Source organism: Electrona antarctica (assembly GCF_951216825.1).
Source record: "Electrona antarctica genome assembly, chromosome: 11".
In the NCBI taxonomy this organism is placed as follows: domain Eukaryota; kingdom Metazoa; phylum Chordata; class Actinopteri; order Myctophiformes; family Myctophidae; genus Electrona; species Electrona antarctica.
Window position 1 is genome coordinate 27,402,012 of NC_136792.1, and position 26,235 is coordinate 27,428,246.

Here is a 26,235-nt window from a genome sequence, read left to right on the forward strand (position 1 = left end):
CATTAAACTGCACAATACATCACAGAACATCTCCTGTTCTGTTCATACAATTCCAAATTATATTTTTGTATCATAGTGTAATAAACTGGATAGAAGCAGTATCTACTTTCAAAACCTACTTTGCTCATATCCGAACGGTTAAGGCATCAACCATCCCCGATTCCATTCCAGCTTGGAAATGTGTATTCCATTTCGCCCCCTTCCCTCTGCCCTCACTTTCCTGTCCATCTCATCTACCCTGTCCTGCGGTAGAATTACCAAAAATACCAATCGTAAAACAGATTGTCCTGTTTTTAAATCATAAAATAATCTCAGACAGGCAGCATAGGCAGACAGTAGTAATATTCTTTAATAATGTACTTGTATAGTACTCCATTCATATATCACTTCAAACCATGTACTGTATCAATATAAAGATGGTTATTAATTGGTTGAAAATTGCATTAGGAGAACTTCCGCTAGCACAAGATAAATGCCAATGAGTGGCATAGCTAATACCCAGAAACCCAGATTTTGACTGGAAATCATCTCAAGATCAGTTTAGAGGGACTGCGATTCGTGCAATACATTAGCTTCTAAATATGAGCCCATCTGTCCTCAATCTGTCATACCAGACGTAGGACTCAACTGATTGGACTGATCAGTCATTTGTTACAAGGATGTCTGTAGGGCTCTCATTTCACTGATCAGACCGTGAATGTGATCTATGCTGCCTCCTGATTGGCTAGTCCATCATGTCTGCACCCTCTCCTCCGGTGGCGTCTGTCAGGGTAAGGTCTTCCAGCATCTCCATTAGGGATATGCATGGCGCACCCTCATCGTCAGTGTCACTCTCCACTGGGATCTTAGATGCGTCTGAAAATAAAGATGCTAAAATTAACATCACATGAAAATCCTATATACTAAAGACGAAAATATGCAAGGCCAGAATATATAGCTGCACTTTCCTATAAGCCAAATGGAGCCTGCTCTCCTGTGCATTCCCCCTGTTTTCCCAACTCTCTACTTAACTGGCTTATGGCCAGCCTAATTAACAGTGGATTGTGCCTTCTGCCTGCACTATTCATGTTTAATTCGTCATTTTAATGCCAATAGAAAGATCTGTGATATACACACTATATCTCATTTTAACACGGCAATCCTATAGTATATTATACCCAGTCCTGATGGTGGCGGTAACGTCACCATTATGCCGATTTTGACCAAATAATAATAATAATAACATCCGGTAGTAGCTTTGGACTGTGCAGCACTATCAGATGTCCGGGATGCTAAACTATCATCGTATTTTTTATAACCAAGTCAAATTAAGCTCTAATCAAGCCCCAAATATCGCATTTTACACAGCGATGCACATAAAGACCGCGCGCGTGCGTGATCGACCGTGCACGCACGGATTTCAGCCGGTTTTAGGTAGATTACATAGCCAAACAAGCTAAAAGTTGCTACATTAAGCCCCCGATTATAGGGAATTAAACAATTACATCAATTACGGCACTGGCCATAAGGGATTTATTGATTCATTACTTCAAATACGTCAATAGCCATAAGGGGGTTAAAGGGACACTTGACCCTTTTTGCAAAAAAATACATGTTAATGACGTTTAGAAGATTTAGAACACTTTCCCGGGGGTCTTTATGTAATATGTGGTTTTAGATATTTTAGATTTTAGCAGTGAGCCCAGTGTCTGATGTCATGGACACTGGGCTCACTTCCTTCCTGGACTACAATTCCCATATTTCTTTGGTGCACTGCTCCTCGTGGATAGGGGGAGGGCTGTCTTACTGAGACAACATGTAGTCCAAGGAAGATTAGAGAAGGAAGTGACATGGTCACGTGACTGTGCTGAGCCATGACACTTTCATGGGAGCCAAATCTCACACCGGAAGTTACATGAATAAAAAGCAGTAAATGGAGCAAGCTTGACCAGCACATATTATTTATGAACCATTGAGACCTGTGTCATATAATCGGTTCATCAGGCATATAAAAGACATATCAGTTTGTTTTCTAATCACTTGCTTTTCGATGTGCACAGTACATCATTTTATTTGAGGATTTAAACAGCAGCAGGTATCGTTTCTGTTCCGGGGGTATCGCGAGATTTGGCTGCCAGACAGGAAACAGTGGACAGTCTCGCGGTACTTGGCATGTTCAGAAACGTACTTTTTGCCCTTTAGATACCTCTATAAAATGACAGTGTACACATCGAAAAGAGCAACACAGCAGACAATAATGTGTTATATGTCTTCTGTTTTTTGCCAGAAGCGATTACTTTACAAAAGATCTGTCATTCAGAAATATTGTTTGTGTAGCTCATGTTCATGAGCTGGTCACTGGGCTCTCATTGACTCCAGTGCATTCTGACAAACTTCCGGGTGCAGTTTGGCTCGCATGGTGCGACGAATCTGCTGTCTGGAATTGCGTGATAGCGAAAATGACGTTGGTGACTTTACCTCCATTTCATATACCTTGATGTAGTCCAGGAAGTAAGTGAGCCCAGTGTCCATGACATCAGACACTGGGCTCACTGCTAAAATCTAAAACCACATATTACACACGACCCCCAGGAAAGTGTTCTAAACGTCATTAACATATAATTGTTTGCAAAGGGTGAAGTGTCCCATTAACCACTGACCTGTCTCAATGACAGCTTCTCTGGATTAGACAATGGCAGCAACATATATAATCAAACTCCAACCAGACAAAAAAAAAAAGAGGGGATTTGAGAGAATGAAAATAAAATGTCTAAAGCCCTAACCACACCAAAGGGTCACCATGCAACTCCTTGGTCCAAACGGTTGCAAGGAGTTAACGCTAAAACCGTCTCGACCCTTTGGTGTGGTTTGGGCCATTGAATTCCATGCGTTGAATCACTAGGGTCAATGTGGGTCAATGTGCAACAAGACATGTCACACCGCAGGGACAACGCTAAAACAGTCTTGACCCTTTGGTGTGGTTAGGGCTTTAAAACACGTAATCTGAGGGGCCCTGAAACTCTCTCAAGGAATCAGCCTGACTCACCTCTGAAGATGTTGACGTTTTTCCTGAGCACCTCATCCTCCTCCAGGTCCTCCAGGAAGTCCTGATATTGTCTGAGAAACACGATCATTACATGCTTAAACATTCAACAATTAAGGTCTAATATTTCTACAATTGCTACAAAACCTGTATATCCTGTCATTTCTGGGCATAAACAAGAAGTTGAAGGATAAAGCTAAGTCTGATAATGATACAGTGCATGTTCACATCATGTACTTTTCCAGGCCTGGAAAACATTTTTCCCGATTTCAAAATATTTCCAAGAATTTCATGGCCGTGAGAACCCTGCCTTTATGATGTCACCTCAATGAAAGTTAACAAAATTGATAATTCACACTCATTTAGCTGCAAGCTAGAAACATGATGAAACTATGTGAAATGATCCAGTGTTATGCAAACTAGTTGGACTGAAAACGAGATATCGTCACCTAGCTCCAGTGTTTCCCTGAGTTCAGGGTGGTCGCGTTTGATTCCCTGGCCACCCTTTTGAAAATCATTACATTAATCCTATATTAAAATGGGCTTACGGGAGGACCGGCTGGCCACTGCTACATCACTATGACTCAGACATAACCATAAACCATATTATATGGAGATCCGTAGAATCATATTTTGCTTTGTATACAGTAGTTAGTATACAGTAGTAAGACCATAACACTTTATGGCAGAGATCCATAAAGATTTGGCAATACATTTTTTTGGGAGCATTCAAAACGTGTGCAGTCTCTTTAGTTTCTCTCTTTTTCGAGCACCCGTTGAATTTTCTTGGATGTGCGTGCATCTCCTGACCACCATAAATCCATAAAGACTCATCTGCTTTGCCCTGAAGCCTATTCCACTGTGGCAACTAATGGTAAGCCAACGATGGCCTTCTTAAGCACTTAATAAATAAAATGTAGATGGGTTGTTTTTCCAGTCCTAAATTTAGGAAACTTGGCAAAGGACTTGGCATGAATGCTGCATAATTTCCCTACCTCTCATCGTCTGGGGCCAAGCCCTCCCTGTCTTTCGCCAATTCCTTCAGTTTCCAGTTCCTGCGTCTCACCCTCTTGTTGCGGTCGTAGCTCTTCTTAATCAACACCTGTTTGGTTTGAAAATTGTTCAAATAAAAAAAAGCATGTCTGCAGTAATGAAAGATGTTGCACATTTGAACACAGAGTATGGTAAAGTACCACCAGGGGTCAGTATCTACAATTATATGGTTTTGGGGGAGCTGTAAGAAAGTAATTTGTTCACTGTGGATGATCAGTAATGGGGTCTCTTACCACATCAGGGACATGGTGAGGGTTCATCTTATTCAGGTACTCATCATTTACGTTGGAATTGGAAAAGTCAAAGCTGTAGCATAGTAAGACAAAGTTGCAAAATAAGCAGATATCATGGGATGCATTTGGCCTTTATTTTGGGCAGTATTGGACCTCTTGATCGATCAACGCCTCACAAACCTACCCCATCACCAGGTCTCCTATGTTGAGCAGGTGACCCAGGAAGGTACGACAGTGGTACTGCTGACTGGTATGCATCTCCGATGTCTTCTGAACCCACACCTCAGCCAGCAAGTGCTTTAAAACACACACACACACGCCGATGGAGAAGACAATTAGCATCATCCTACCATATGTAGCAGACACATTGTTGTCTTAACACAGCCGACGCGAATCGCGTATCAATACGTTATCAATTAATCAAACGTCGGGTGCGGATCACGTATCAATACGTTTCAATCACTTTTTTATAGCATACTTTCATTCATCTTTTTACCCACCCGGACAATGAAGAACCATCGCCCTATCATTGCTGCTTAGTCCCGCTCACGTGATCAGAAAAAAAACCAAAAAAAAAAAAAACCCTCCCCTCCTGAAAACAGGAGGGCGGGCCGCTTTACGTGTATAAATCAGTGTAGAATGGATGCGCCCATGCCGATGTAGCCCGTGTGTGAAAATAATCAAATTTCACCTAACCTCGCCTCACCAGGCTTTCCTCCACCTATTGGCTTTTATACTCGATTCCCCCCTCCCCTCCTGTTTCTCCTGCAGGAGGAGGGCCTTGCGAGATGGGGGCTCATGTCTCGGAAAAAAAACATACGGAACGCTGTTACGCTGCCTAACACATGATCTGCAGATTCTGCACCAGATCGGCAACACACATGGACAGATGCATGTTTACTTCTTCATACTGTAGCGACCAAACGATCCCCGAGCCTACAATACTACGAACTAACAAACGAACTACAGTATCGAGAGGGGCCGCCATGACAACAGACAGTCTACCGTTGGTGGATCACGTATCGCCATGCAGAGCCGTCATAATCGGAGATCGCTCAGACGTGTGATTGTAACGCTTTTTTATTCATTATAATTGTAGTGATAAGACCGCAATGAACGCGTCGGGGACGTAATCGACCCGGGTGTAATGTATAACGAACTTTTCCGCGTCCTAAACCGTGCATGCCCAGGCATGTTCCCTATACTAGCTTGAAAAACAAAATCAGCTCATGATGACAACGCGTCTCACCGTTATACTATAGTTCTGAACCGAACGGTGGAATGGGACTTTTTATAGCCGTACGATCAAGACTTTTGCTGCCCAATGTGCCCATGACCCCCCCCCCCCCCCCCCCCAATGTTACTGCGATCAAAACAATGAAAGCAGTGAATCATCATCATCATCTAAAGGATGCAGAGTTATGAAGGTTTATAGTCAGACATTGACAGGCAGATATAACAATAAACACAATAAATATGCTATACATCCTATACACCGAATGAAAGCCCTGAATGTGTACTTTTACGAGGAAAAGAGTAAACATTGATCCCATGTACAGTCTGTCATAAATTGGTTACTGGGTGGATGCACATTGCGCCCACCAGATATAACTGCAGAGAAGACATGGACCCGTACTCAATATTCACAAAATAAGGCCTATAGCGTCATTGCGCGGTGCAACTGTAGAGAACAGTTGCACCGCTCACTTCACAGGGGTGTGATTTTTATTATTACAGTAGAAGTTTACAGACCAAACTGTAAATAAAAGGTTTACATGACTTTCTGTCTCAGTCCGTATATAGCGAGCTGTAGTGAATAAGTACAGAACAGTTGCAACGCTCACTTCACAGGGGTGTGATTTTTATTATTACAGTAGAAGTTTACAGACCAAACTGTAAATAAAAGGTTTACATGACTTTCTGCCTCAGTCCGTATATAGCGAGCTGTATTGAATAAGCAGAGAACAGAATATGGGACAGAGTTGCACCACTCACTTCACATGGGTGTGATTTTTATTATTACTACAGTAGAAGTTTTTTTCTTATGAAAGCAGAGAGTCTTCTGTTTCATACGGTATATAGTATTTATATGTCGCTATAGGCCTTATTTTGTGAATATTGAGGAGTTCACGTCCATGTCTTCTCTGAAGTTATCTGGTGGGCACAAGCTGCATTCAATAACCAATTACTGTCTAACTGTACATGGGATCAATGTTTACTCTTTTCCTCGTAAAAGTACACATTCAGGGCTTTCATTCGGTGTATAGGATGTATAGGATATTTATTGGGTTCAATTTTATATCTGCCTGTCAATGTCTCTGACTTTAAACCATCCATAACTCTGCTCGCTGTTCAAGATAACCACTTCCAGGCAAATGCAGGTGTTGCAAAAAGGTCAATATCTCCAGAATGGAACATGGTAAAATCAAAATGTATTTTTTAAATTGAAGTGGACAAGTTCAGCTTTCTTTTGATGTATGCGTGTGATTCTCGCTATAAGAGAACATTTTGCTGTGGGCCCCCGAACAAGGCCTTTGTGCAATGTTAAACGGTAGCAACATCCAAATAGGCCTGTCGAGATCTTGTAGCAATCAAAGTGTTAACACTCTAGAACAGGTAGGCAACCTTTGGCACCGGTGACAACAATGTCACCAAGGATGGTGGTCACTGGCAAACTGGCAGAAGTGTGAGAGAGATTTTTGGTAAACTATTTAAAAAAAAAACGTAGTCAAATAAATTAAGTCCCTCACATTTGTATGTAAATTACATCCTGTACAGAATTAGCCCTTCGCTAAGTCCCTCCCCAACCCATCCTTGTCCAATGTCCTTGTTAGCAGCGAGGAGACAGGGCAAGCTGTCCTTCTCCCCCATAGAGATGCATGTTAAATTATCATATAAATTATCGATCATTTCAGTAGCAAGAGCATCAAAATGTCTTCTAAATCTAGTCAACCAGGCCTGCAGTAGGCTATGCACTGGACAAATTCACATGACATTATTTAAATAAACTAGAAATACGAGGAAATGACAGAGGGAGAAATCTACTTTTAACGGCCACCCAACAGGAGTTTGTGGCACGGTAACGGTATGAGTTGCACGGGTCAGTCGTGTAACTTTCCCGACGTTTAGTTAAGCCGTGTATATGTTCAACAACACAGCCATGCAAAATAACACTGACAGCTATGAGGTGGCGAAAGCTTGACCTGCATAGCAACAGTTGCTAAACTATTTAGATTGGAATTGGACAATCGCTTTTTGGGGTGGGATTTAGCGAAGGGTTAATTCTACATTCCATTACAACTCTGTCTGGGAGATAGTCGGCTTATTGCTCTAAGTCTAATGATCATTATAACAACTAGACCGGTGCCCGGGTGTAGAGCACCAAGCCGGTAACGATGGACGTGCCCACCCATGCACGCGGCCCAACGAGCAGTCGAGCACCCATCTGGCCACTTGACACAGCAGCTGATTGGTCAGATGGGTGGGCCACGAATGCTTTCCAGATGTTCAAGTAGGCCCAGAAAACGTTGATAACCACTGCTCTAGAAGACAACAGAATGGTACCATCAAACCTGTTGGCATTTAAACAAGGCACTAGCCAGGCTCAGGGATAATGGAATGGTGACATGGCCTGCCATAGATTTACCCTATAAATCAATCTATTCTACTGCACCACTGCCACAACCTTACCCTTCAAAACACTCACCTTATTGGACCTCACGCCTGCACCAGACCCCAGTTTCTGGTCTCTAATGATGTCGGTATCCATGACGATGAACTCCTGTAGCTGCCTTGGGCTACAGAGACTATTGAAGGGGTTGCGCCAGTATGTGCCCCCGTCCACCTCAGCAACTAGTGGATACATATGATGAATAGATTTTAGATTTTGACAGAATGGTGCGCATAATGAGTAGAGGTGCTCCGATCACGTTTTTGGGGGCAGATTCCGATCACAGGTTTTTGAGTGGTGCAACCACTCCAAGGAACAGCAATGTCCGTGTTAACCCATGTGACTCGTGTTAACCTATGTGTGTGACTATGAGTAGCAGTAGGGGCAAAAGTGGCGCTGTTGTGCCAGAAACAGAGAGAGAGATAGTGCTGCACTGTTGCCTGCTAATATATGAGAGAGAGAGAGAGAGAGAGAGAGAGAGAGAGAGAGAGAGAGAGAGAGAGAGGGGGGGCAGGGGGAGAGGGGAGTTGCACCACTCAGTTCACACAGGTGTGATTTTTTCTTTCATGATCGGCCAATACTGATACCAATTTAAATTATTTTATTTATTTTACCAAAAACCTGGCAACCTGCAGTCATACGCATATTGCGTGTTAGGTTACTAAACCTTACTAAACTAACCTTAAATCAATAATAAACCAGCGGTGGCACATTATTTGGGATGTAAACAGCACAGCTTTTAGCTTTTTTGATCAGATCGGTGAATTTGGCGACAGCCGATCCGATTGGTGGGCCGATTTTGAACGGACGATCGGAGCACCGCTAATAATGAGTATCGAGTAATATCATGTATTGTATATTGTTCTAAATTGTGCACGGGTACATCGGAGTGAAACACATTTACGTTTGGCTTCCTTCAGACAATGTAGCAGTATAGGTACAAATTATATTAAAAGGAAAAAAAGTAAGAGAAAAACAAGAGCAAGAAAATGAATTGGTAGTTATGTGCACCGTATTATATATGCATGGCATATTAGAAACACCATCAGCATTTAACATTAGCCGCCACTGTACCTTATACACAACACCACCTTCCAATCTACACTGGTCACTTACTGCTTCTGCAAATAAACACTCAAAGGAAGCAAAACTAAAACTTGTAAAGTTGTGTTCCGAGGATTTCTGTGGGAAAATAGCCTGACCTTATGTGAATGTGTTTCTTGTTAAAAATGCAAGAAAAAACGTTTAAATACCGGCATAAAAATAGCCTGGCCTTTGAACACTAATTGAAAACGCGTGCACTGCCTTTCAAGACGTCACAAATCTGCAACGGAGAACCTCTGAACCTGCTGCATGATCAATAATTACACCAGATCTGCCACTTCCTCTTATTGATTTGATTACACATCTTTGTAAATCCACATGTTATGGTTATGTGCTCATTTGGCTGTACAGGCCAAGTCTAAGTCAATTGAAAAAAGGTTGTGTGTGTGCCTGTCTGTCTTATGTGGTATGCTTTGTTTAGGAGCAGACGAAAGCTGTTGAGTTAGTGGGCTGTGATGAACATGTGGCAAGCAGACTGGGGTCAGTTTAGTACAACAGAGGAGACAGACCCGAGGCACATTCCACTGCTCTAATAACCGACACGTGAAATATGAAGATTTTTTATAGTGCCGTTTTAATGTAATCCAACACTCACCCTAAACTGCACACGCTATCAAAGTTGGAGTTGGCTAGTCCACTCTCGCATCACAGTACTGATTCTCAGAGGGATATCAGGGAACCTTGAGGGTAGAACATACACTTAGCTAAACCTATACACTGACACCAAGCTAGACAGGAACGCCCAAAAACGTCACATCCGGTTTTAGCCTGGGGTAAGTATTTTCTATGGCTGCCAATGCAACTTGGTCCAATCCAATCACATACGGACAAACATCTATGCCGATGCTATCTAACTTGCGGAGGTAGCGTGCCTTGTCCACGGGCAATAGATCTTTCAACGTATGGCATTGCAAATACGTTTGATAATCGCTACTCTGCTCAATATTGTTTTGAAAATGCCGCAAATTGCATTGCAGTGAACGAGCGCAAATCACAACTTCCCCAGGGGGTGGGCGGAGTCACAGTTTGAGGCGCTGATTACGCGCCGTGGTGTCAGTGTATAGTTTAATTCTACATTTACTCAGTTTGCTTTGAGGTGCATGGAAGCCCATTTCTGTCAACATATAATAAATATTTTCCTAGCAAATATGACAAATACAAGCTTTTTTTCTTTAAAATGTGGGATAGGAAATTGCCAACACGACCACGTCATAGCAGAGGCCCAAGTGTTCAAATGTGTCAACATCCGCAAAGCGGCAGGGCCAGACAGCATCCCAGGTGACGTGAGCTGGCACCCATGTTTTGGTAACATACCAAGTGTGTTGTCAATTCTTGTCAATAGCTAGATGACGGATGGTACAATGATAACGTGAATGTGACTGATCCGTCCTACGTTTGCACCTACAGTGGTTGCTCACAGTGGTAGTCAGAGCAGAGCAATTCCCTTACTACTTTACGAGAGTAGGGTAGAAACTCGTGCTCTAAAATGTATTTGACTACAGTTTGTTAACTCAGCACAAGCTTGTCGAGTACACAAAGTGCACAGCATACAGCGTGCTGTATGCTGTGAAAATAAAGCAGTTCTACTTTATTTTCTTCTGTAGAGAATGTGCCATCAACCAATCTTGCTGTATATTTCTTGTTCCATGTCTGGCTGTATATCCTTACACTCTGATTGGATATACTGTCTATCGGTTTACTAGTATAACCCAATTCCATGACAAGGAGGACAACTTCTGGGAAAATATAGCCAACTGTAGTTAAGTTATTTTAAGTGGACGGCACAAAATCTGAAGTACAGTAAGGTAGGATATGGTATACGCATGCATTGTTATCGGTATAGTACGAGTTTATTAGTTGACAAAATCTCCATACAGTGTATTTTTTTGTTTATCTTATTGCTGTTATTTCTCATACCAATTATGTCATAATAAAGAATCTTGAAACTTCTAGTGTAGCACATGTGCAAGTCTTTAATTACAACTAGACCTGTACGTGCCCGTCGGCCATCGGCCTACTTGAGGACGATGCAACTTTGGAACCTAATAATACCTGTTGTCAACTTGTCATAGCACCCGTTTTAACTGTCTGTCTGTGTCCCACATGGAGATCAATTGGCTGAGTCAGGGGATTTAGGCTGATTAGGCCCACTGGCAGAGCCTGAGTAGAGCCTTTTGTGGTGGTTCTGGAGAACCGTGGGTCCGACCGACTCGAAACCGGGCACACCCTGCGGGGGTGTGAAACGTGCATGTCGAATTAGAAGTCGGTGGGGCAAACAGTTCTCGAGTTACGTGCATTACAACCACACACACACACACACACACACACACACACACACACACACACACGCACGCACGCACGCACGCAGACACACAGACGTGGCGCATTTCTAGTAGGATTTCACTGTCTATACCCCTATTTTCTACCACCGGGCAAACTTTTGTGTGGGAATTCTGGTATGACAACCTGCCTAATACACATATTCACCAAATACTGTACATAGAGTTGAAAGACAAGGGTTTTAGTAAATCCAACTAGGTCAAAGAGTGGCGGCTGGGTTCCAACAGCCACAGTTGTATTGTAGTTGGATGAAGATGAAGTTGTGGAGAGCACAGACGTAGAAGTTCAGTAAGTGTACTCACTCTGCAGTGTACTGGGGTCAATGAGGTGAATGGCGCTGGTGACTCGAACACACACACACACCTGACCCATGTTCCCCAGGCTCTGGGCCAGCCGAGGTGAAAGGCACACCACGTTGTCCTAGCAACCAAAAATAATACACGCAGAGAGTCAAAGTAAGGTCAGAGCGAAAACAACTTTGCACTCACAATGGCAGCTCACTTGGCTTCCGACCACTCTTAGCTCACTTGGCTTCCCAACCGCTCTTGTCCGTTCCCCTCAGTGAAAACCCCCAGAGATTGCAAAGTAACTGAGATTTGGAGTTGAGCTCTGGGATTACACCTTTGTATTTGAAACATGGCAGAAAATTATGCAAAGCAAAGTTCTGGTCTGTGGTCTCTCTCAACAGCATGTATTTTTTAAGATTTTACTGGTGACATTTAAATCCTTTCAAGGCAAGGCTGCATGTTTGCTCATAATGCAGAAATTGAAGTGTGATACTGCCCCCTTCCCTCGTTTCAAATGTAAATTAATGTGTTGGTAGCAATTTAACATTCTTGTTTTGATGCAATCACACAAATGCTGATTATGGTTTGAAGAGCACATCCTAGTGTACTCGATGAGAAACATTATTCATCTACCCCCTGCCATTTCACATGCAATTATTTTGGTCCCATGGCTTTAATCATGTTCATATCCAGCTTTCTGGCAGGTTATCTGCTGCTGAGATGTGAGCAACGTAAGAGGCGGAATGTAAATTAAGTAATTATAGAATATTTATAAATAAATAAAAAGCGAACTTATGAGATATATACTTCAACCAAGAGCAATACATATATATATTTATTTTTAAGGTTTGTAATCTCTCAAGATATATACAACAATCAGTCACCTTAATGATGCATAATTAACAGTGATAAAAATATGACCAAAGATTGCATCTATTGTATTAAAACAACTTGAATACCTCTCAAATTGACTTGTTTTGAGAAACTGACTTAAAACTGTCATGCTAGAGCACATGCACAGCTGTCTACTGAATAAGTCTAGGGAATCAGCTTTGAGGGGTACACAGCCAATACCAATAAGATGAGATAAAAAGATTTTTGGCTAGGCAGTGTTTTCAATCTACATGTTGGTAAAGTATCTTCTGAGACCAGAAAACACACAAGAGAAGCATTGATGAAGCAGGGATTTGGGTTGCAACAAAACTCTGCCCTGGCTTGTCAAAAGCCAAACATATATGGTATGAACATGTCTGCATGTCTCAGATATAGAGGTCCAACACAAACTGACAAACCCATTGGCGCGCCCCCCCCCTCCCCCCCAGTATATACCTTGCAGACAGGTACAATTTCCATAGAGTAGGTGCTCTTATAGTTGTACGTGTTAGTGTGGACATCATGAGAGATGAGACGCTGGGATGTCTTTGACCTTTAAAAATGAAAAGAGTATCACGTGTCAGAGATTTCATTGAGTTACGAAGAGAACGTATACAAGTAACATATATGATCATATGTAGGTATCACAGCCAAACACTGTTGTTCAGTTTTCAAGTTAAGAATTCACTGTTGGCTTTGCGTGGTCTAAGGATGTGTTCACACTGTCCACCCGTTATAAAGAAAAGCTGCTGCCAAGAACGCTTTTTCTGTTGAAAATGAAAACAGGAGGGGGAGGGGTCACACAAAGTGCATTTCTTTCCGTTGCTTACAGATAGACCATAAGCTTGGGCTAACGGCTCTGCATTAGTCTGTATTTTAGCCTTCTATTTGCCCATGTCGCCATGGCCATATTGAATAGCTGGAGGAGAAATAAACATACATTACAAATTCCTACATTGGTTGTAGTGTGGGTCTTTCAGGGTAAAGTCTACTAAATAAACCATTTGATTAAAAAAGTTAAACATATCTACTGAAATTTTTAACTTGATCCTGATAGTGCATTTAGTACTTCTCACCTGCATGGTACAGTACATGCTAGGAAGTCTACCATCTTCTGAGCGTGCTGTTTAGAGGAGTAGTAGAAATCAATCCCATCTGAGAGAGAAGCAGAATTCAAATACTGTACACAAATAAATGACCAAATGTGATTCACAGCTCAACACCATTCCAGAAAAACTTAAGACACAGACATGGAAAAGAAAACACACATACAAATATTAGGTGCAGCTTGAAAATTGTAAAGAAATAATAATATGGCTGCCACATGTTGGAAGCCTTCAAAGCTTTTAAGTTTTGCGGAGACATGGAGGTAATTTAGATGAAACTGGCTCAATCATCACTTTACTACCCTGTCCAAGAATAAAGGCTTCTGAGCAGCCGAGCAATCACTTAATGCACACAGCATGCGTGTCTGAGGATTACCAGGTGTGTGTGCTCCTGGCATAGGCCACATATGGCAACAAATGTTGGACATCAAACTAGATGATTAGGGAAGGCATGTTAAATTGGGTCAAGTATTGTCTGTAAAGTATGTACGCCCGCGTGTATGAGTTATAGAAATCTGAGTCCTCAAATAGGTTATGAGATGACTAGCATGTGGAACGCTTGGTCTGACCCAGTATGTCAATTAGATAGATCACATGACCTTCTGAAGCTCACACTAGGGCAGCTTGATTGGGGTCAGTGATATGCACACATGGTTTGCCATCCGTTACTCCGTAAGAACATAAGGCAGATTAACTATCCCTCCTTTTTATGTTTTGCGGCTTTCGCCTTTATTTTATATTTTTTATAGGAGGGACAGACAGTAGGCTGACAGGAAATGGGGGAGAGAGATGGGGGAGTGACATGCAGTAAAGGCCGTCGGGATCGGGAGTTGAACCCGCGGCACACTGCCAGACTCGGACTACCGGCCAAGGTGCCTGGACCACTGAGCCACGGCCCAGGCCATCCCTCCCACTTCTGCTCCCTGATAAACAGACAACCCTATCAACGTGTAGGAGTCGCTACTTCAGAAACAGAGAACACCCTCCCCACCCAGGTACCAACCCGCAAACTAGGCCAATTGTGTTCGTTGGGAGCACGAGGCCAAGGCACCAGGGATGAATCAAACCCCAATCTACACAGTGGTGGTCCGGGACTTTATCAATGACATTTCCTTTTAATTGTACATTAGTTGCACATGACAAGTTCTCATTTTGTTATAAAATCATACCTACCATGGATTTCTTTGATGTTGAGAGAATTCTGGTGGAGCTTGTGTTTGAGGATGAGCTGTTCTAGATAGTAGAACGTCTTTTTGTGAAAAGTCTACGAGTGGAAGAAAAGTCAGTGAGACACATACCGGTACTGAATATATTCAACTAACCACATAACTCTGTAGTGGGTTCCACACATATTGGTTTGAAAGTTCATTAGTCACTTGCTTACTGCATATTGTGCATAATCACTGTAGAATCTATAGAGAGTATGCGCATGCTTAAAGTGAATGGCACATCGAGTGGCAAATCGAGTGGCAAAGCAACAGGCAAAGTGAGTTTAACATCGTTTAATGTTGTTTAATGCAATCAGATATGACTTTTATGTGTGGATGTATGGGCTGTCAAGGCCAGAAAGTAGTTTTTGCCACTCAGTAGGCGTTCCTGCATAACTTCCTGGTTTGATGATGATGTCACGCCCTCTATTCCTGTCAATTTTTTACAGAATACATTTAATACCCGCTTCAGCAGATCACACCCAACAGGAGAGCGTTACAATAACCATAACTGCCAAAGGACCAGCAGGAGTAATTTAACTGAATATTAAATAGATTTGAGTAGTAGTATGTTTTGGGGAGGATTTTTGATCTGAGAAATTAACATGACCTCACTTCACTCGACCTGGGAACAGTGATGAGGGCTGTATGTGTGAACATGTGTGCATTAGAGTTCTCATCGGGCCTGAAAATTAAGGCCCGGCAATACCCTAACTGGGTCGGCTCGAGGCTCGGCCCGACCCTAAGAATTACCATAATGTTACGCCCGAAAACCCGGAAAAGCCTGAGTGGAGAAAAAAAAAGGAATAAGAAAAATGCCACTATATGGCCGCGGCGCTTTGCGCCGTGGTTCAAATGTTATTGAGGCGAGTGTGAACGGACTAATCGCCGAAATAAAGGATTTATGTAACTCACGTTAATTGGCTGATAATGTTCCATTTCCAACATTCTAATGGTTTCCAGTGATTTCCAGGGGTGAGTAAACACTAAACATCTTTAAATCAAGTAGCAGCGATCCTCTGATGTGACGCAGTTAATATGTCCAATACTGTCCCGTTAAGAAAGTGCAACTTTTTCATCATTCACCGTTGGCTAACGTTGTGCAACAGTCCCGAACAGAGCTATACAATATTATATATATATCGTCATTGACCAATATACACCTACCTTTTGCCTAACTTGCACTACCGAGTTCCAGAAGTCCTTGGCTTCCACACGGTGGCAGTCGTCACACATCTGGTGCTGGATGGTAAACTCCACCACAAACACCTGCTGCAGGATGGCTCCATTCATCACCTAGTAGGAGAGCCACACACACACACAGACGCACACACCATTCAAGACATAGAATTAAGGCACGCAATCAGGACTTTCAACATTATATCGCATCAAGTGTCCTGAGGAGGCCCGTCTGAAGCCTGTCCTGTACGGATGATGTGCATTACATAGCATAACAGTCAAAACACTGTAGTGTTCTAGGGTTGCAATCTATGAATATGAAATCTTTAAAGACTGCAACCCTTTACACTGGCTGTGACCTCGATAACCATTTACGATAAGACATCTAACTTACTTGGCATCAGAAAATATTACTCAGGTTTATATGACAGAAAGACAGAATTTGATTATATGAAATCCATCAAAAATGAACTGAGATGCACACAAGAACATATATACAACATCAAGGTCAATACAACATCCAAACTTTTTTTTGCCAGCAAATGAGGTGAGAACTACATTGACGTCACCCAGAACGTCTGAGTGACGTCTGATCTTTTTGTGGACGCTCCTGCACCCCCAGATGTCCTGTGCGAATACATTCGGGAAAGCCTGACCGAAACTCATCTTTTCTGACGTTGGAAGGAGCACAAGTGTCCCATTCAAATGGTTGCCTCTTCGAAAGAGACAAAAAACATTGCATGTTTTGAAGTCACTGTTTCTGTGCTTTTTAGAGTGTATCTGAACAGTGGGAGAGAGAGTCACCATTGGACATGACAGACCCTGTCATGGCACAAACAATAGACCTGGCCCTGAGAAGCACAGGGCTCAGGTTCTCATTAAAAGGTCAAGGAGCTGAGATGACAGCCACTGGCAACAGTTAAATAAAGCACTGGTTCCCAAATACTGTCTCGGGACCCATTTTTATGGATCACGAGTTGCGACACGAGTAAATATAAGTTAATACATTAAAAGTTCCATTAATTAGAAAACAAATGTTTAAGTACTAGTGAAATATCCAGGCGTTGTGAGTTTGTAGATCTGCCATTTTCATTCGTTTGGGTCACGGGGAGACATCAACATTTTCTTTTGGGTCTCTAGCTAAAGTTTGTGAACCAATGAAAGTACTAATTGTATCATCTATGCTTCAAAGGTGCATTTCTAAACCTCAACGTTGGCACTTGTTTCATCCATGCTTCAACAATGTGTAAATTTCAACATTTCCACTTTTAACTCCTCATCATCTTTCATAACTGTTAATTATAGAAAAAAGGTAAACTGAGGAGGTCATCTATTCACTGCCTTTGAGAACTACATTTTGAGTTGGGGTTCCTAATCCGTTTTAATCCGATAGATTAAATGTCACTCTCTCATGCCTATCAGGTCTCCTTCTGTGTCCTCACCTCTTTCTGTACAGTCAGTTTTATCTTGATCCTTTTGGAGTGTGGTTCCGTCCACAAGAAGCCAGCATCAATTAGTCGCACCTGAGTGGAGAGCATTCTAGTTTAGAGCATGTACTGGCAAACAAATTCTTCACACATTTACACACAGCAAATCCCAACATGATTCAAACTGCCAGCAATATGACTTGGACCTGTGAAAAGCAAGAGATATTTGGCAAGAATAAATGTAGTGATACAAAGAGGCCTAATGCCACTGTGATTGGGCGATTGTGTATTTACTATAAACTTTACATTTTATTCACTGCAGATATATTAACCACTTGAACCCTAGCATTAGTCTTAGGCCAGTTTAAACATTTCCAAACCCATTTGATATTCGGGGTCAGACTGCACTGGTAATACCAACTTCGACCACTTGCAGTCGTACGTTTCTTTTCCTTCAACTACAGACCACCGGGCGTCTCCGGGGGACCTCAGTCGGTGCCTCGAGTACCCACCCTTACTAAATAAAAACAACTTTTTTTTCCATTTAGCATTGCTCGTTTGTGCTCTCATTATTCAGTGTTAAAGGGAAACTTCACCCTTTTTGCAAAAAAAATATATGTTAATGACGTTAAGATTTAGAACACTTTCTTGGGGGTCTTTATGTGTAATATGTGGTTTTAGATATTAAAATTTTTAGCAGTGAGACCAGTGTCTCTGATGTCATGGGCACTGGGCTCACTTACTTCCTGGACTACATGTCCAGTAAGACAGCCCTCCCCCTATCCACGAGGAGCAGTGCACCAAAGCATTATGGGAATTGTAGTCCAGGAAGGAAGTGAGCCCAGTGTCGATGACATCAGCTAAAAGCTAAACTATCTAAAACCACATATTACACACAAAGACGCCCAGGAAAGTGTTCTAAATCTTAACATCATTAACATATATATTTTTTTGCAAAAAGGGTGAAGGGTCCCTTTAATGATTTTAGCTCACCTCTTTAACCGTTTTCAAATCCAAAATGTTGCCATAATGGCAATTTAAATGAAATTGAACTGAGCCTAAGTCTTGTTTCAACTCTGAAATCAACACACACGGATTCCCGCCAGGTACACTGTGAGCATGTTCTCTCCTCAGCGTCATCAACGCCCATACCCTAGGTGGGGTTGGCAAAAGGGCCTTTCTGTGTTGAGTTTGCATGTTATTCCTCAACATATGCATGAGTCAGGCAGTCAAATGCTCAGTTTTGGTCCCTTCCACAAAATTTCCTTGAGGTAATAAAACAAATCATTATGGTAATAAATTAAAATAAATCACAAAAAAATCACATAAGTTCAAAAACCTAAGAGGGCCACAACTGGGAGGGAAGAGAAAATAGTTGGAAAGTGTGATGGAATTTTTCAGAAACTTTCCCCCCCACTGCATAGCCACGTCGACGTCTGCTCAAAGCGCTGATGAGGAGAATATCTGCTTTCAATCTGCGCCCATGTTGATCTGCTACAAGCTGCTTGTGGTTGTTTCAGTGGGAGTGACTGACTGGGACAGTTGTCCCCTTTGGATAGATAAAATAAATACTTCACCTTTATGAACAAAACAAAACTGCTTCACAAAAACACTGTTGGTGTAAAAGCCCTAACCACACCAAAGGGTCAAGACGGTTTTAGCGTTGTCCCTACAGTGTGATGCGTCTTGTTGCATGTTGACCCTAGTGATTCAACGCATGGAATTCAATCGCCCAAACCACACCAAAGGGTCAAGACGGTTTAGCTTTAACTCCTTGCAACCATTTGGACCCAAGGAATTGCATGGTGACCCTTTGGTGTGGTTAGGGCTTAAGAGATTCGCTTAGTTTGTTTTTAAGGTATGCATGATTAATCTGGCTTCAAATCGGTATTGACAATATCAGCCTTAACAATACAATATTGATATCGAACAGATATTAAAATATTATATAATATATGTATAACAATATTTGAATGTATTATTATTTATTTTATGCATGTAAAGGCCTTTTCTGACGAAGAGGGCTGCGGAATGCAGATTCAATCAATCATCTGGGGACATTTTCAAAAGGGCCAACCAATTGGAAAACTATTACACAGAAAATACTAGATTGTTGCTTGAACTGATATGTGCATTAGTAGGCCAAATAAAGCAGGTAATACGAGTGCACTGTTTTTTTAGAAGTCTGCATCTGCAGCCAGAATCACAGATAATGTAAAACAGGTGTAACGTAACCTACTGGACAGTGGATACATGCATTATTTGACATTGCAATTAATTGGATATGGGCCAAAATGTCAATATCGTGCATCAAGTCTATGCATCTCGTGCATCTTTTTGAGTGGTGCAACCACTCCTATAGACAGCTATGTGTCTCCCTGGCTGTGTCCCTGGCTGTGTCCAAGCACGAACATAGCATTTGGTTGGTTTTCACCATCAAGTGTCACTGTTGCGCAGCCTAACACAGACGCACATATATTAACTGAATATAAGATGATTTCGGGTGTGACAGTACAGTACAGTGACAGTAGAGGGACCCCCTGGAGACCCCCACACGGTAACTGTCATTTCTAGACTCATTTTGGAACCGGGGCGGCTCGTTTTGAATTCATCCAGTGCCAATCACGTGTTTGGACGTGTTTTTTCCAAAGGCTCTCAGTGCCAATCACGACATGTATTGTTTTAATACATGTTTTTGTTACATTGCACTCTTCATCACCGTATGAATAGGCTCTGGGTTGGTTTGTTACATTGCACTCTTCATCACCGTATGAATAGGCTCTGCGTTGGTTTGTTACATTGCACTCTTCATCACCGTATGAATAGGCTCTGGGTTGCTAGATGACCGAGTAGACGGCAAAGGAACGGGAAGTGAAAAAGTCCACCTCCGTCCGCCTCATGTAAACAGATTTTTTTAAATGCATTTATCTCCGATTATTTTTCCACGTTGCGTTTTTGGTCAAAACGAGCTTTATTCACAGCCCATAACTCCAAAGTGCTGATGATGGCGGTTACAAACTGTATGTTTGGGCCTTTCAGGTGAATTAAAATAAGATGGGACACTTTACACAGCCGTTTTTACTTCCGCTTCATGGCCCGGGAGTTGTTTTGAAGGAGGCCTTCAAAATAAGAGTATGCACTGAAAAGATTGTGGCACTTTTGTATTAAATGATTAGTCCGACACTGAATGAATTTGAATGACTCACTTTACGCTCTCACATGCAGTGTTTAGTTCATCTTTGTGTATATTTCTTTCCTGATACAAACCTCTTACACAACATGGCTCTAGTAAAGAAGTTTATATATTCATATATAAATTAAAGTTACTGGTATTTCCATTGGCCGGAGGCTATGCAAGACAGTGCTTTACAACAATCTTTATAAATACTTAACTGGCATTAAAAAGTACGTCCCAACTGTAACCAAATACATATTTTTTACTACATACGTTAGAAACAACTAGAGATGCTCCGCTCGACCGATCCATCGGATCGGCCATGTCAAATTCACAGATTCGCAAATCCGATCAAAAAAAGCTAAAAGGTGCGCCGTTTATATCATACATACAAATAATGTGTCACAGCTCTCCCCCGCAGGCTCCTCCCCCACAAGCATTAGCATGCGTTCTCTCCTCTTGTTGCACACAGAAAGAGTACATTTTCACCGACTTCAAACTTGCAAAAAGATTCCATAATATGCTCCACAGTCCATCCACACAGATGACATTCCAAGTTGTATCCTTCCACTGGTTTTTGTTGTTTCAGTTTCACCTCGCTAAAAACACATTCCAATGAGTTTAAAAACTCTACTGCAGCAGCAACAGTCAGCAGCTGTAGTGTGGAATGCAGAGCATTGCGTTGCAAGGTTGCGAGTACCAAGCAACTGTCTTGCCAGGTATGTTTTTTAAGTAAAAAAGTATCAGCCGATCAAGAAAAAAATAAATAAACAAAATCTCTCCCGACTGGGGAGGAAGAGAGACTTGATGACAGATTCAACGGCAACAACTAGGACGCAGAGAAGGCTCAAACAACCTTGACTCGAATATACCAGAGTAAGGCCAACTGTGGACAAGGACGGATGCATGCACACAGCACAGGCAAACAGTCTGGTGAGATGTAGGGGGACCCTAGGCAGGAAGCAAACCATAGTCCTAGAGACCCCTCAGTTCCTGCAAGTCCCCCAAAAGGTAGAACACACAAGGCAGGCCTCCTGCTGTCTTTGTCATAAGAGAAAGGACAATGTACGGGTCCACACGGGGTGCCCTGGGCGTGGGGTGTGGTCGGTGCTGGTTGGCTGCACTTGGCCAGCAGGACACTGCTCCATGGATGCGTGCTGTGTTAAATGGTGCATTTATATAGCGCCTTTATCCAAGGCGCTTTACAGAGATTGTGCATTACATTCACCCATTCACACACACCGATGGCAGCGGAAACCATGCAAGGCACCAACTAGCACATCGGGAGCAATTAGGGGTTCAGAGTCTTGCTCAAGGACACTTCGAAATCTGGGTCGGGAATTGATTGGTCATCACTCACCCAACACTGCTCCAGTGGAGCTGCTTAGTGGCCAAACATAAGACTGTGGATGTACTGTGTGTCTGTCTGTGTGTTTCTATGTGCAGGGCGTTGCTGAAAATGAGCTACTACCTTGGGTAAATAGAGAGAAAAAAATGGTGTCCACCGAATATCTTAATTTGGCCATGTTTGATCCCATTCACTCTTTCCATAAGAACTTTGAACTACACAAATGGTAGAGATGGTAACCGTTGACATACAAATGTACACCAAATGATGACTTCTGCTAACAAATTATAGATAACTATTGATACAGAATGCTGTAACATTTTCTCCAAATTATATTACCAGTGAAAAACCCATGAAGAACTAGAACTGCACTCTGTCGAGTGCCTACTTGCTTGTTGCACACAAGTAGGCCATAAATGGCCTACTAGTGCGCAAGCAGAGCGTGCAAGTACTGTCGACCGCTACAAACTGTCAAATCTCAGCTTCTCTTTGAAAGAACGATTGAAATATTGAATTATTAGGTTTAGCTATTTGCTACGTACCTACTTTTTGCACGTAAAAAAGTAGTATTATGAAGTATATCGTAATAAAGATGTGGATTAAAGGACCCAATGCCTTCGATGGTGACGTATATCTCGATCAATGTCGGGTGGATTACAGGAAATGCCTCTATGTATATGTATATGTAATTTGTAAATTGATTAGTGGTATACTGTGGTTACTTTTGATGCGTATGCACCGTCCCAGCATATGACGTCATATGCTAGCTCTCAATGATGACTAGGTCTCAATGATGACGTAATAAAGATGTGGATTAAAGGTACAATGCCAGAGTGTAATTGGTTTTCGATGGTGACGTAATGACGATATGTTTTAGTGTCGGGAGGATTAGAGGTAATGCTCCTATGTATACATGCATGTAGTCTGGCACCACTGCCGTATCAGGCACAAGTAGTCATTACGTCATTTGCTGGGACGGTGCATACGCATCGTCCTGGTACTTGCACGCTCTGCTTGTGCAAGTAATAATGTCTTTTTACTGGTTATGTTTGTGAACGCATACATTTATATGAAAGCATTAATGTCATGTAGCAAAAGGATGCATGGCTTACTTTGGTCATGGAGCCCTTCAGTTTTTTCAGGCAAAGGGTCAGTAGTTCCCTGGACTCCAGAGCACATGTCATCCAGGTGGTTGGATGCTGCAAATACCTGTACATTGAACACACTCTTAATCTCAACCAATAGCACATACTATAGTTCGATAATAAATGTTAAACTAATTGATAGTGTATTAAATCATTAAGATTTGTTTTGGATATCACATGTAAAGTTTACCAGAGAATACCACACATAGTCTATATAATAGACTAACTTACTACAAACAGCTTTGGAAGACCCATGCAGATCCATACCTTTCACATTGCCTGCAGAAGTGCACTGAAACTTGTTTGGGAATGCCCTCCGAGATGTCAACCTGGGTGCGTAGGCAGGACACGCACATGTTGGCTGGGTTGGGTGGGATAGGGACGCCGCAGGTACAGCACAGGCTGAGTGCAGGAAAACATTTAAAAATATATTAATGATGTCAATACTTGTATGTATAGCGTGTGAAAACGTGTACGTCACCAAGAGGGGGGGCGGCGTCTGAAAAGCTAGGGACAGCCCTCTCGTGGGCATTCAATTCTAGCCCACATCACTCAGAATAGAGTGACGGTGGTATGTTTTTGTAAATATTGAGCTCGTTCTTGGCGACAACATGAACATAGTGAACCAACACCAGGATGGATAGAAAGAACGTCGGGCCCAAATACATTACAAGGACAAGGAAAATGTTGTGAACAAACACGGCTGTGCTTAGATACTTTGTTGAACGTTATGTCTCTGCGCCCGTGCGCCGTACATCCGAGATCCAAGCCATTCTACTTATTTTTGTAAACTCGTCAATCTGGGTTCCTTGATGCTGTCTTCATGCTGGAAAGCTGAACATCTAATTCCGTTTTCTGGCTCATTTCCTCGACGGGACCTACTGTGGCACTTATTTACTGAGCAAGTCTGCACCATTGTGAGGTCAGTTTAAAAAAAGAACGTATACAAGCACGCTCAATGTAAACAAACCAGACAAGCCAGCAAGTATGGCGGCCGCTACCACGTGACACATGTTGACGCCCCCTCCAGGAGTTTTGGTACACCCTATAGAAGAATGCCTGATTCAACTCATCATTAAACGTTGGCCGAACGGTTTGCGGAGCGGTCTTGATACCGGAAGGTCGCCAGTTCGTATTCCCTGACCGGCACGTTAAAATTACCACCGCTGAAGTGCCCTTGAGCAAGGCATTGAACCACTACCATGAAATGTTCTATGAGCAGGGCCTGGCTGTAAACAAGTATCTGATGCTTAGTCCAGTTACCCTGGGTAAATATAGTAACTTTGCTTTGCATTAATTATCTGGGCACACATAATCTTAGATCAGAGACTATCATAGACCTTTTTTCGAGTCTGACTTTTACTTTCGTCAGACTAGATATCTATGATAGGCTTTACAAAGTCAAGTTTGAATTACTTACATATTCCCCTGGATACTGGTGGCAGGAGCTTGAATATACTCCATTCTGGACAGCCAGTCAGATCTACGGGGGTAACCACATCAGCCATCAGTATGATAGTATAGCTTTATAGAATAGCTATAATAACTTACCAATACAATATGGAATACACGGTCAAACGGCAGTTTTTTTTAAACATGTAGCATAGCAACGTTAGCGGAGCGCATTAGCTGATCATGTAGCTCACAATAGCTATGATCAGGAATTTAGTCGACTAATATGCAATGACATCTATGTCGATGTAAACAAAGTAATTACATAATTTCCTTTCGAACGACATATACAATCAGTACAACATACCAACGTTTATACCAGTAGATTATAGTTCCACAGCACGTTGAAACATAGCGTTGAAAGCATCCACGTTTCTATCAGACTGCAGTGCTGGGAAAAGGATGATGATGTCATCACTGCTGCGACAAGGACCTTGCACTTGGGGCTGTCTTTCATTGCCTGCATTGCTACTAAGGTAGTAGACCAAGGGGGCAGGCAGGCTTTCCAACGTTGAAGCTCTAGGTCCTAGTGGTAGGAGGAGGGACTACAGGCGGACCCGTGGATTCATGACCGGGAAACCCCGTGCAGCTGGGCTTTAACGTTGAGCGCTCGGTTGCCCTACGTCACTCAGGGGAGGGACTTCCGGCAGTCTTCCGGGTGCTTCAAAACGCCACTGAGCAACTTCCACTGACATGAATAGCTGGGGGGGCGGAGCTTCGCGCTAGTTCAGTCTCTATTATATATATACTCTATGTAGTAGACCCGTAGTAGACAGCGGTACCATTGTAATTGAGCAATAATATTACAAACGGTCAATAATATTCAATAATACACAGCACTGTAAAAATTGTAAACTGTAAAAAATAACTTATTATTTGGCTACATTGCGCCCATAAAAGTATTTAGTAGGCAGATCAGAGCTTATCAGAAAATATAGGCTACAGGATTTTCATTATCCAGCTGGATCTGAAACTTTTACCATTGATTTTTTACCATTGAGCTAATAGAGCCTTGCTTGCTCAGGGGATATATTCACTTGACTTTACTGGGGCCAGTGTCAAATTGCAGCCCCTGAAAATACTCTTTAAGAGCGGTTTTGAAGGAGTTTTGGGAGTAACACATTTTTGTGCCATAGAAGGAGAACAAATTTAGCCCCTTGTTTGAGCCAAATCTGGGTTGAACGTGATTTGTGGAGCTCCCTCTGGTGTTGTGATTGTGGACATCCTTGACGTTTAGGAAGTAGTTTGTGATGTATAATACTGTATAGTGTAAGTTGCTGTACTCTGTCCTCTACCCTGAGCCATCCCACCCTAGCAAAATGAGCAGGGTTAAGGTGAGTTGTAGAAGTAAGGCCAAGGGTAACAAGACAACTCACCCTTTTTGCACCTCCAAGTGAGTTGTCCGGACATCTCACCCCGAAAGTCCGGACAACTCACCAGACATCTCACCCCGGTGAGATGTCTTCACTTTCGGGGGTGATATGTCTTCACTTTCGGGCACTTTCGGGGTGAGTTGTCTGACTGAATATGTATACCCTTTGAGCTCTTTTATATACTTTACAGACATCTCACCCCGGTGAGATGTATTCACTTTCGGGGGTGAGATGTCTTCA

At 42.4% G+C, this 26,235-nt stretch overlaps 1 protein-coding gene across 1 annotated transcript; it reads right to left on the bottom strand.

The window, feature by feature from the left end:
- Positions 1 to 331: 331 nt before the first annotated feature.
- Positions 332 to 25,087, bottom strand: nmd3 (NMD3 ribosome export adaptor). The gene is made up of 16 exons (XM_079513515.1): positions 24,930 to 25,087; positions 24,591 to 24,653; positions 23,438 to 23,572; positions 23,138 to 23,234; positions 17,518 to 17,598; positions 16,064 to 16,192; positions 14,862 to 14,952; positions 13,659 to 13,737; positions 13,039 to 13,135; positions 11,725 to 11,842; positions 8,015 to 8,160; positions 4,493 to 4,605; positions 4,309 to 4,381; positions 4,018 to 4,124; positions 3,026 to 3,096; positions 332 to 855 (listed from the first exon to the last, which is right to left on the bottom strand). The coding sequence occupies exons 2-16, from the start codon at positions 24,632 to 24,634 to the stop codon at positions 725 to 727; spliced, it is 1,512 nt and encodes a 503-aa protein (XP_079369641.1). The 5' UTR covers positions 24,635 to 24,653; positions 24,930 to 25,087; the 3' UTR covers positions 332 to 724.
- Positions 25,088 to 26,235: the final 1,148 nt, after the last annotated feature.

Coding starts and splice junctions, on each gene's coding strand:
- nmd3 (XM_079513515.1), bottom strand. CDS start 24,634: ATGGAGTATATTCAAGCTCCTGCCACCAGTATCCAGGGGAATAT. Junction 23,235..23,437: donor TTCTGCAGGCAATGTGAAAG/GTATGGATCTGC, acceptor TTCAATGTACAG/GTATTTGCAGCATCCAACCA. Junction 13,136..13,658: donor GCATGTACTGTACCATGCAG/GTGAGAAGTACT, acceptor TCATTTTTAAAG/GTCAAAGACATCCCAGCGTC.